The sequence below is a fragment of the Suncus etruscus genome, chromosome 10 (assembly GCF_024139225.1).
Source record: "Suncus etruscus isolate mSunEtr1 chromosome 10, mSunEtr1.pri.cur, whole genome shotgun sequence".
NCBI lineage: Eukaryota > Metazoa > Chordata > Mammalia > Eulipotyphla > Soricidae > Suncus > Suncus etruscus.
The window spans coordinates 15810030-15822467 of NC_064857.1; the positions used below are offsets into that span (position 1 = coordinate 15810030).

Genomic DNA, 12438 nt, shown 5'->3' on the forward strand with positions numbered 1-12438 from the left:
TCCTGGCTCCATGCTCAGAAATTGCTCCTGGCAGGCACGGGGGACCATATGGGATGCCAGGATTCGAACCGATGACCTTCTGCATGAAAGGCAAATGCCTTACCTCCATGCTATCTCTCCGGCCCCCTCATATGCACTTTTTAAGAATAAGAATGCCTGTTTATTTTGGGGTGGGTGTTAAAATCTCACACTACCATCACATTTCTATTCACCCATTGCTCTCTAGGTTTGTGAGAAAAAGTCTTACAAACTTCTCTGACATACATTTGGTGAGTTTAATATATTTATGAAAGTTAGTGTTTCTTGGTCTTTTGTTCCCCTATTCAATAAGTAGTGTCCATCCTTATTTCTAATTACTTTTTTTTGAGGACACATGCAATTTGGTCTGATACAAGTATGGCTGTCCCAGATTTATTTTGTTTGTTTTTTAGTGGCTTGTATAATTGTTCATCCTTTTACTCTGAACCTGTGTCTAACCTGAGATTTTTACTTTATTGTTTTTTGGGGGGGGGGGGTACCTGGCAGCACTCAGGGTTGCTCTTGGCTCTGCACTCAGAAATTGCTCCTGCAGACTTGGGGAATCCTATGGAATGCGGGGATCAAACCCGCATCCTTCCAGAGTCAACTGTGTACAAGGCAAACACCCTAAAGCGTGCTATCACTCCATTTCCTATCCTGAGATTTTAGATATGCTTTCTGTAATCAGCAAAAGGATGGGTCTTACGTGGCTGATTGAACATTCTACTCTATAATATTTGTATCTTTATAGCAGATGCGACAGACTCTGTGGCTATTGGCTATATTATAGCCAAATTTTATGTTTTGCTTTGAAACCATCGTGTCTCTTTAGAGGTTAATTCAGACGTGTACATTTAAGATGAACATTTAGTATAAATAAAGCATAGTCACTATCCATATTAATAGTTTCTGCTTAATTGACATATATGAATATGTACATATACATTTTTGTGTTGTTTTTCTCCATATATTACTATATGTTTTTTTGGGGGGCCCACACCCATTTGATGCTTAGGGGTTACTCCTAGCTAAGTGCTCAGAAATTGCCCCTGGCTTGGGGGGACCATATGGGACCCAGGGAATAGAACTGTGGTTCTTCCTTGACTAGAGCTTGCAAGGCAGACTACCTTACCTCTAGCGCCACCTCACTGGCCCCACTATATGTTTTTTTTTTAACACAGATGGTTTCCATAGTAATGCTTCCTATATATTTTTTTTCTTCTAAGTATATCTGCCCCAGATTTTTGTTTTGTGGTTACCATGGAAATTGCACCATGTATTTCTTTGTATATCAAAGTTACTATTCTTGTGTGCTGGCATTTAATGATCATAGTTTATTTTACTGATTCTGTTCTTTTCTTTCTCCCCCCTTTTTTTTGTTATTGTCTTATATTACTTGTGGTTGTTCAAGTTTTTATGATTTTTATGAAGAAATTATCATTATTAGTATATATAATTATCAATATATATTAATATCTCATTAACAGTATCAGTATAGGTTATACAATAGAGGTAAATTTTATTAGTATTAGCCTGAAAAGATTTTGCTTTCTCTGTAACATTTGAATAATAATTTTTGTTTGTTTTTTGGGCCACACCCAGTGACGCTCAGGGGTTACTCCTGGCTACACACTCAGAAATATCTCCTGACTTGGGGCACCATATGGGATGCTGGAGGATGGAATCATGGTCCGAGCTAGGCTAGCGTGGGCAAAGCAGTCATACCACTAGTGCCACTGCTTCGGCCCCATGAATAATAATTTTTGAAGGCATTCATAGTACAACTTTTTTTCTCATTTAGTAGCATGTGTATGCCATTTTAACTCTCTCCTAGACTAATAAAGTTTCTGTTTATTTTATTTTATTTAAACACCTTGGTTACAAGGTTATTTATACTACCATTCTTTTCCACAGATAAAGTTTTTCATGATTGAGTTACAGTCATTCGATGTAAAACCAGTGTACATTTTCCACCACCGCCATGTCAACAGTTTTTCCTCTCACCCTCCTATTGCTCTCTTCCCTCCCACCCATTCTCCCCCATATTACTTCTCTTTTTCTCTTTCTCCCTCTCTCTCTTTCTCTCTTTTTGGAGGGGTCCACACCCACCAGTGTTCAGGGGTTACTCCTGGCTCTGAACTCAAAAATCACTCCTGGCAGGCTTGGGGGACCATATGGGATGCCAGGGATTAAACCAGGGGTCCTTCTCAGGTTGGCTGCATGCAAGGCAAATGCCCTACTGCTGTGCTCACTCTTTGACCCCTCTCTCTTCTACTTTGACACTGTGGTTTGCACTACTGTTAATGAAGGGGTGCCATTCATATCACTTTCATAGTAGACCCTCTCTACTCTAACTGCACTCTCTGCTTTTTTGTGGCAAGCTTCCTACTATGAACCAGTTCTCCTAAACTTCATTTCGATTGTCTCTAGATATTATCACCACACTATCTTTCATATATCTTATATCCCACAGATGAGTGAGATTATTGTTTATACTGCTCTCTCTGACTCATTTCACTCCGTATAATATTCTCTTTGTCCATCCATATATAAGTCAATTTCATGAGTTTATTTTTCATAATGGCTGCATAGTATTCTGTTAGGGTCCAGAGTCAAAGAATGCGACCACACAATTGAAATAAAATAAAGCAAAGCTTTATTCTGCCTACAAACAAGCCCCAAGCTAACTAGCTAGAATTACCTTTCACAGAAGACTACCAGCCTTCTCCATGGCCTACAAGCAAGTTTATATAGGGTTTTTCACAAAAGGCTACTTTATTCAGTTATTCTTGGAACTGTCCATGCTTTCCACAGTTCCTGCTACTTTGGCCCTCACAAGATATCTGCTATGACCAGGTGTTAAGGTGATGTTTATTGGTTTCTAATGGCCTTGAGGGAGCCCTGAGAGAGCTGTGAAGGATCTGTGACAGTTTGCCATTGGAAATAGCCTAGAAGCAGGAAATGGAACCCTTAACACTGGGTGACAAAATGAAAATCTCTTCTGCTCTAGGCTCCACTTTCCCTCTTCCTTTTTGGCTAGAGTCAAATTCTTCTTGAGGTCCTTTCCCTTGTCCCTACCTATTGACACATACTGGAACTTTAACACAAGCATCTTAACTGTACCTATGCGGGCCTGGATAAAGCAGATGAGAAGATTAATTATGCAAGGACCTACTTGCATCCAGGAGGACTGTGTGAACCACTGTTCATACCAGGAGGCAGAAATTTTCCGTTCCTTTTCCTTGCTCCTGCAGACTGCCCTTGACTCACTGCAGAGTCTCCAGAATGATCCCTCATCTGTTTGATTAGAAGCAACACTGCTCCCCTAGGGACAGACACAATCTAATTTCCTCCAGGAAGAGTAGATTAAACCAGCCTGTCCTGGAGGGTGAACTCTGCTAGGGAGGCAACTTGTTTCTGTAGAGAAATGGAGTCTTTCCGAGTCTGCATCCACTTCTTGGGAGAGCTTTTGGTCTCAAGTATTTGATGAGTCAACTCCTTGGCTCTCCTCAAGGATTGTACTGGGTGTACTAGGCTCAAATTGTCCCTTTTACACTGTTCGTTTCCCACACTGGGACATTCAGAAGAGCCATAGGTGACAACTGTCTTCCCAACAGGGCCCATAACCCAAACTGGAGGTGGCATGCATTCCCTGTCCCACCAGTGCCAACTTGTTCACTGCCCCACTCATTTTAGTCCACCCATTTCAGTCTTAGCTTTAGGCCATCCTCCAAAGTTGGTTGAGTGGTCCATTTCTGGTCCTTAGAGTTTTCTTCCTCTGGTGACTTATTCATGGGAATGCATGTATCTAAGTCTGGATTTTATCCACTTTTACTGTAGTAAGAGTGGGGAGGATGACCACATACAGTTCTTTCTATTGGGGACCAAACGTGTCTGAGGACTCACATGCAGTCACCAGGGCTAAAGTTGTGGCTCCTTTTCCTGCAGGGCCTTCATGCTGTCTGGATTTTTGACTGAATCACCTATAGTACCTGTAAGAACTGGAGGGTATTTTGATCAGAGATGTCAGCAAAAAACATCTTCCCACACTTACAGGCAGAGACTTGAAGGTCTCCCATCCAATCTCAAAAGTAATAAATCATTTTAAATATGAGGAACACAGTGCCCTTAAAAGTGAAAATAGAAGCAGATCTACCTATCCACTGCCAGTCTCCAAGGTCACATTGGTGTCAATGGCCTTAGCTAATCAAATTCTCATGGCCCCTCTTGTCCTTTCTCCCCTGGCAGCTTTCCTGCTTACCTTCCAGTTTACATTTTCCTTAGAGATTTCACCACCTTAGAAGTCTTTAGGGGAGGATGAGAAGTTCCATCTTCTGTACACTTCTTTAGGCAGACAAAGACTTGTAAAGTTTACCTGTAAAAAAGAAGTGAATTCTCATGCTACCTTAGCTTTTAATGAGGGTGCAGGCAATTGAATGGTTTAGTTTTGCAGTTATCAACTTCTGAAAAAGATCAGATTAATTAGACAGAGGAATCAGGCTCTGGAGCAGTAAATGGTCCTCTCTATTCTTGGGAAGACAGATCAGTAGAAGATGCTCTCTTTATTGTGTGTGTGTGTGTGTGTGTGTGTGTGTGTGTGTGTGTGTGTGTGCTTGTGTGTGTGTTGTATTCCTAGGGTATATCCCTAGGAGTCATATTACTGGATCATATGGAAGCTCAATTTCCAATTCCTCAATTTTTGAGGAATATCCATATTGTTTTCCAAAAAGGCTGGACTAGACAACATTTCCACTAGAAGTGAATGAGAGTCCTTTTCTCCCCCCACATCCACTTCAGGACTGGTTGTTCTTGGTTTTTGTTTGTTTGTTTTTGATGATGTGTGCCATTCTCTGTGGTGTGAGATGATGCCTCATTGTTGTTTAGATTGGCATCTTCCCTGATGATTAGTGATGTGGAACATTTTTTCATGTGTCTGTTAGCCATTTGCATTTTTCTTTCAGGAAATGTTCGTTCATTTTTTCTTCCCATTTTTTTTATTGGGGTTAGATTATTTTCCTGGTAATGTTCTTCCAATTCTTTATATATCTTAGATATTTACCACTCATTAGATGGTATTGGGTAAATAGATTCCATGGGTAGTTTTTATATCCTAGTCACTCTTTCCTTTGAAGTGCAGATACTTCTCAGTTTAAGGTAAGCCTATTTGTTTATCTCTACTTCCACTTGCTTGGACAGGGTGTTCCCTTCTTGAAGATACTTTTAGTGTCATTGTCATGGTGTGTTTCTTTCCTATGTATTCCTTATGGTTTTAGGTTTGATATCAAGTAAAACTTCGCCTTAAAAGCTTAATAAAATTCTAATTGAGGTACTTTAATATGAACCTTTCTTTTTTTCTCTGGCAGCCTTTAAAGATTTTTGTCTTTGGTATGTATTGGTATAGGATTGGTATAGGTATTTGGATTGGTATATTGGTATAGGTATTTGAATTCAAACATTTAAAGGTTCACTTGGTTTCCTAGCATTTATGTTTAGTTCTTCCATTTGGTTTTGGGAAATTAACAGCTATACTTTTTGAATTAATTATGCTTATTAATCTCTCTTTACTCTTTGATAGTGCTGTAACTTTATTATTACCCATATAATACAGTGATATTCTCAGATCTCACTCATTATTTTACCTCTTTTTTTCCTACTTACTCATTTGAGTCATCAATGTAATTTAACCTTAAATAAATTTTATTTCTTAAAATTTTTATTCCTTGGGGGATTCGAACGATAGCACAGCAGTAGGGCATTTACTGTGCACGCGGCTGACCCAGGACAGATCTGGATTCTATCCTCGGTGTCCCATATGGTTCCCCAATCCAGGGGCGATTTCTGAGTACAAAGCTAGGTGTAACCCCAGAACAGCATTGAGTGTGGCCCAAAAATCAAACAAACAAAATTTATTTCTTGAAATTAACTTTAGTTTTCATGTTTTCCATGTTAGATTTTTCTATTTGCTCTTTATGCCTAATTTAATCTTCATCTCTCTCTCTCTCTTTTTTTTTAATTTTGGTGGAGTTCTCCCAAGCAGTGCTAAGGAGGTCCAGTAGTTCCACTAATAGTTCAAAACCTAGTTTAAGATTCAACCAAGAGCTCGAGGATGAGATATTGCTCAGACCTTATGTTTTTAGGAATACCTGGGACAAACAAGGGATAGTGGGAGCCTTAAAGGTCACAACCTGTGATGCTCAGGGAATGTAGACCTGAGAATCAAACCCAGGTTGGGCTTTTACCAGGCAGATGCCCTAATTTTTTTTACTATTTCCCAATTCCCTGATATGGAATTGTTTATACTTTTAAAACTTTTGGTAAACAAAAAAAAAAGCTCTTTATGTTTATATAGATCTTTTCTTTGGGAATAGCCCAAATACCTCAGGGTGTTCAGGGCTTACTTCTGGCTCTGCACTCAGGGATCATGCCTGAAGGTTCTCATGGGAACATATGGAGATATGGAGATACATATGGAGTTTTTGGGTTTTTGGAAATCCAGAATCCCACAGTTCTGCTCACTGTACTCTCTAGACTCATATAGGCTCTTTTGTGTGTGTGTGTGTGTGTGTGTGTGTGTGTGTGTGTGTGTGTGTGTGTGTGTGTGTATCATGAACTTGCTTCTCTGTGTATAGTTGAGATTTCCTAACTTGTCTGCTACCTTTTCTGATTCTATATTCTTTGGTTTTCCCACTGGAGACTTAGTTTCTATGAATAATTTCATCTTAGAATTCCTTCTCCCATATTATTTGTACAGTGGGTATTTGAAGAAATTTTCTGTTCATGCATCTAGGTTAGTTTCTTTTATTTTCCTCCAGGTGGTGCTATGGTGTTTTTGTGTTGGAATTGTCTTTTGTTTTCAGTGTTGCAATGGAGAGGGGATAAAGAAGAGGAGATAAAGACAACAAAGAATTGATCAGTAGAAGTAGGAGTGAAGGGATATAGTCCAGTAGAAGAGCTCTACACTGTTCTTCCATCTCTGTTGTCATCCCAGACGCCTATCCAGCTGCTGATAGACTAAAATACCAAGACCCAATTGTGTGTTTCCCAGAGCTTTACCTCTACCAACAACATAGTGGTTGAAAGGTGTACTGCTCTTTCTAAAGGCTTCCAGGGGTCTCAAACTCGCAGCCCGTACATTTTGTGGCCCTGCCCTAGAGGAATCTTTTGTTTTGTTTTGTTTTGTGTTAGTTGTTTGGGTCACACACCCCCAATGTTCAAGGCTTACTACTGACTTTGCACTCAAGGATTACCCCGACTTTGCCTCCTGCGGCCCCCAGGTAAATTGAGTTTGAGACCCCAATAGACTAACTAATCAGGTGTTTGCTGCAGTAACAGTAGCTGGAGTGTACAAGAGATCTCCTCACCTTTAATTTTATTGCACTTTCACTTACACCCACCTTTTGTGCATGAGTCTCCTAGCCAAATTATTTATTCTATGAGACATTGTGGATTTCTGGTTGTATTTTAGCAAGGAACTTTCTTTTTGTTTATTCTGCTAAATCACTGAAAATCAACTAATATCACTAAAATCAACTAATTTTTACCTTGGAATAATCTTTAAATAAATAAAAACACTTAGATGATAAGTGTAGAGAAGATGAGAAGACTCAGGGACCTAGTTTTTGTATGATAGCTCCAGGCAAGGTTTTTTTTTTATTTTTTATTATTGCTTTTTTGGGGCCACACCTGGTGATGCTCAGGGGTTACTCCTGGCTATGTGCTCAGAAATCCCTCCTGGTTTTGGGGAACCAGATAGGATGCTGGGGGATTAAACTGTGGTCCATCTAAGGTTAGCCACTTGCAAAGCAAATGCCCTACTGCTTGTGCCACTGTGCCAGCCCCTCCAGGTAATTTTTATTTTAGATCATTTCCCTAACTTCTTTACCTTTTATTTTAAATTCTGCATTCTTTACTGCTGAAGACTTGGAAGAGAGTCTTGTTGCTCAAAACAAAAGCATTTTAAGACAAGAAGGAAAAAAGGAAGTACTTTATTCAAGAGCAAAGATTTTTGTACCACTCAAATTATTAAAAAAATAAAAAAACTTGGATAAGCACTTGGAAAACAAGTTATCTAACAAAACTGAAACTACATAACCTCGTAATTTTATTTCTTGATATAAACTCAATGTATATAATTATTCACCAAATAAACATACTAGAATGTCCATGAAAGCTCAACTGGTATTAATTGAAGATTAGAAACTGCCCAAATGTCCATATAAAGCAATGTATAAAAATTATATTTTAGGGGTCTGAGCAATAGCACAAGTGGTAAGGCATTTGCCTTGCATGCGCTAACCTAGGACAGACCATGGTTCGATCCCCTTAGCATCCATATGGTCCCCCAAAGCAGGAGCGATTTCTGAGCACATAGCCAGGTGTAACCGCTGAGCATCACCAGGTGTGGCCCAAAATAAAAAAAAGAATATATGTATATAAAATGCCACTAGCAGAAAATTAAAAAGTGTGTAAAGTAAATACCACTAGAAACCAAGAGAGTAGTCTTTATTGGGAGTTAAATAACTTAAAATCTATCCAAGGAAAGTGTATAAAGATGTTAATTTATCTGGTATCTTTTGGATTTTCTTCATGCTACAAACTTATCATTTGTACATTAGTCTGTTTTACTATTACATCAAAATAAAAAAAATGTTTATGTATTTTGCTTATAACATTCATAAAGAGTTTTAAATCTGACCAAATGAAGAGATATTAATTTCCAGGGGGAAAACAAAGAGAAATGTGTTCCCTTTGTACTTCTCATTGCTGCATACTGTTTATATAAAAAAATTAGAAAGTGAACTGCTAAGATAAGAGGGGGAGGGTAATGTCCCTAGAGTGAGGGAGAAACTACTCAAAGTTCAGAACTTTTTAAATGATTAAAAATAAACAGCTCAGAAACCCAAGAGATATTGCAGGAGGTGATAACATATTTTGCATGTAGATGACCCAGATTCAATCCCCAGCACATCATGCTGATGACCTCAGTTCAATCCTTCAGTACCACCAGGAGTTACCGAAAAAATAGAGATAGGAATAAGCCCTGAGCATCAACTTATGTGGTCCAACTTCTTCCATCTCAAATGAACAGTTTTATCCAAAAGTAATTTATAAAATCCATTGACTTTGGGTTTTATTTATTCTTATGTGGGGAGATATATGATTTACCTGAGCCTTTTCTAATTCCCTGCTATAATCTTGCATTGTTAGAAATTTTCTTCTTGGTACTGGGTTTTTTTTTTTTTGGGGGGGGGGAACATATCCGGTGACCTTCAGGGGTTATCCTGGCTATGTGCTCAGAAATCACTCCTGGGTCAGGGGACCATATGGGAAGCTAGGGATTGAACCGAGGTCCGTCCTGGGTCAGCTGCATGCAAGGTAAATGCCCTACCACTGCTCTATCTCTCTGGCCCCTCTTGGAACTGTTTTTTGCTGTTTTGTAACAAAACTTTTCTGAGAGTGTGTGTTTTTATTCTCTTTATTTTTTTAGAATAAAAACCACCCTTCTTTATTAATCCATTGATTCACTAGTTTTTCAATTATTTATTCTTTAGTCTCCAAATGCTTAAGGTTTTTTTTCTTCTAGTTTTGTTCTTATGGTTGGTTTCTGCTATTATTTCATTGTGATTTAAAATGGTATTTATTATGATTTTGCTATTCATGGCTGTATTGTCACTTGAATTACAGCATGTGTCCTTTGTGAATGAAGACTTCTTAAAAAGTGAAGACTTCTATTAAGCCCAGCTTTTCTGACTTTTCATCGAATATAGTTGTTTTTTTTATTGCTTCTTTTTAGTTGACTTGTCTAATTGTGAGAGCATTTATAGCTACTGTGCTTCTGTTGATGTTTTTCTTCTGACCTCTTTATAGATTATTCATTTTAATGCACTTTCATTTGGTAAATATATGTTAATGAGTATTAAGACCTATTGATGTATTGATCTGTAATTCATTATTCAATATTAATGCCTGTCTCTTATTACATTAATTTGAAATATAATTTGTATGAGTATGATGCTCTTTCTTACTTGTTTGTTTGTTTTAGGCCATACCTGTTTATACTTAGGCCATATTCCTGGCTCTGTGCTCAGGGGTCAATCCAGGTAGGCATGATAGACTTCTGATTCATTTTGTCTCCTCTGATATTTTTGCAATTTTTTATGAAATAAATAAGGGGAAGATGTGGGAGTAACCGGTTTTCAACTTTTTCAGTATATTTCTTCTTTGCATGTCCTTGTCCCACTGGGTGTGTAGAATCTCTGGACTTGCTTCTTACCTCTACCTATTATCCATCCATGGGGGTGGTTCTACTCTTTCCAATAAAGACCTCGGGTAAGAGAGATTTCTTCCAGTTTGCACCCATAGCTTGCCTGTCTGCTTATTGGTGCCCTATTGCCCACTGGCAGATAGCTTGTGGTGGAATTTCCAGAACCTATTTTATATCCTTAACCTGTGTTGATTATTTCCCGTGTTGGTGTTTCTTCCAGACATGTGTTTCCCAATCTCCCCAGATTGGAGTAGAAGGCTTGCACTACTATTCAGGAATTACTCCTGGTGTGCTTGAGGGACCATATTGTACACTGGGCAAGTACCCACTAGACATCTTTCCAGCCCTTCTCTTAACTTTTTAATGCTGCCACTTACTTCACTTCACTTCACTTCTCTTCTCTTCTCTTCTCTTCTCTTCTCTTCTCTTCTCTTCTCTTCTCTTCTCTTCTCTTCTCTTCTCTTCTCTTCTCTTCTCTTCTCTTCTCTTCTCTTCTCTTCTCTTCTCTTCTCTTCTCTTCTCTTCTCTTCTCTTCTCTTCTCTTCTCTTCTCTTCTCTTCTCTTCTCTTCTCTTCTCTTCTCTTCTCTTCTCTTCTCTTCCTTCCTTCCTTCCTTCCTTCCTTCCTCCTTCCTTCCTTCCTTCCTTCCTTCCTTCCTTCCTTCCTTCCTTCCTTCCTTCCTTCCTTCCTTCCTTCTTCCTTCCTTCCTTCCTTCCTTCCTTCTTCTTCTTCTTTCTTCTTTCTTTCTTTCTTTCTTTCTTTCTTTCTTTCTTTCTTTCTTTCTTTCTTTCTTTCTTTCTTTCTTTCTTTCTTTCTTTCTTTCTTTCTTTCTTTCTTTCTTTCTTTCTTCTTTCTATTTTTGGTCACATCTGGCAGCACTCAGAAGTTACTTTTCTCTGTGCTCAGAAATCACTCCTGGCTGACTCCAGGGACCATATGGGATGGTGGGAATCGAACTAGAGTCTGTCTAGGGTTGGCCACATGCAAGACAAATGCCCTACCTCTCTGCTACCACTCTGGCCCTGCCACTTACTTCTATTAATATTTTTAATCTTTTATTTTGATCCTATGTTACCATTGGAGTTTAAGTTGCTTCAGACAGACAGCAGAATGTAAGAATTTGTTTCCTGATTCATCTGATCATTTTTGTGTCTTTTGATTGATGAGTTTAGGCCACAGATATTTTGTAAAATTTTTATGAATTTTTGGTTTATTTTTGGGCCACACCTGGTGATGCTCAGGGGTTACTCCTGGCTATGTGCTCAGAAATCACTCCTGGCTTGGGGGACCCTATGGGAAACCAGGGGATCAAACCAAGGTCCGTCCTAGGTTAGCACATGCAAGGCAGACACCCTACCACTTGTGCCACTGCTCTGGCCCCATTTTTCATTGTTTTCAACATGAACTCTAGATATTGTCCTCTGTATCCTTTGTTAATCTCTTATTCTTTTTCATTGTATTTAGACACATACCTTTTAAACAATGGTCAAATTTCTTGTCTCTTCTTTTTAGCTTTTTCTTTTTTTTTAATATATTTTTATTTAAGTAACATGATCATAAGAATGGGCATCCTCCATTCACCCCTGAATCAGGGAAGGTATCTACAAAACATCCAAGGTTTTTTATAACACCTGAAAGCAATCCTCTACCAGGAAGACACTACCACGGCTCTGACATCGACCTGCTCAAAAGAGACTTCCCTTAACACTAAGAAGACTTGACAACAACAACCTGCTTACAGGACAGGATTCTCTGCATTGCCCTTTAATTGTGAGGTGAAACGAGAGGACTCTGCACCATCCTGACTGCAATATAGGATATGCAAATTCCAGGATCTTTAATACAGAAACATGATACCAACAACAGAGACTGTGTGAAAAATAAAAGTGTATTGGCATTACAGACAATGACCTGAATTGGACAAACTAGTTTGCCTGGAGCCTAGAGTTGGTCTTATGTCAGGAAACTTCAGGGATAGGGTCTCCTTGTATTTTAGCCAAAGCTTTTCCATTCCATGTCCCTCATATTTTGGTGGGCCTATGCAAACAATAATTGCCACTCTAACACCGTTTTTACTGTGCTCCTCTGACTCTAATTCTTAAGAGAAACAAACCACTTAAACTTTTGAGGTTATGGTTATAAGTAATGATCATATAT

At 38.8% G+C, this 12438-nt stretch overlaps 1 protein-coding gene across 1 annotated transcript in view; it reads left to right on the forward strand.

The window, feature by feature from the left end:
- Positions 1–3323, forward strand: part of LOC126020855 (myelin P2 protein-like) — an 8977-nt gene extending 5654 nt beyond the window's left edge. Inside the window, exon 4 of the mRNA XM_049782426.1 lies at positions 3273–3323. Within this exon, the coding sequence (XP_049638383.1) occupies positions 3273–3323 (51 nt within the window). The remainder of the gene's footprint in view (positions 1–3272) is intronic.
- Positions 3324–12438: the final 9115 nt, after the last annotated feature.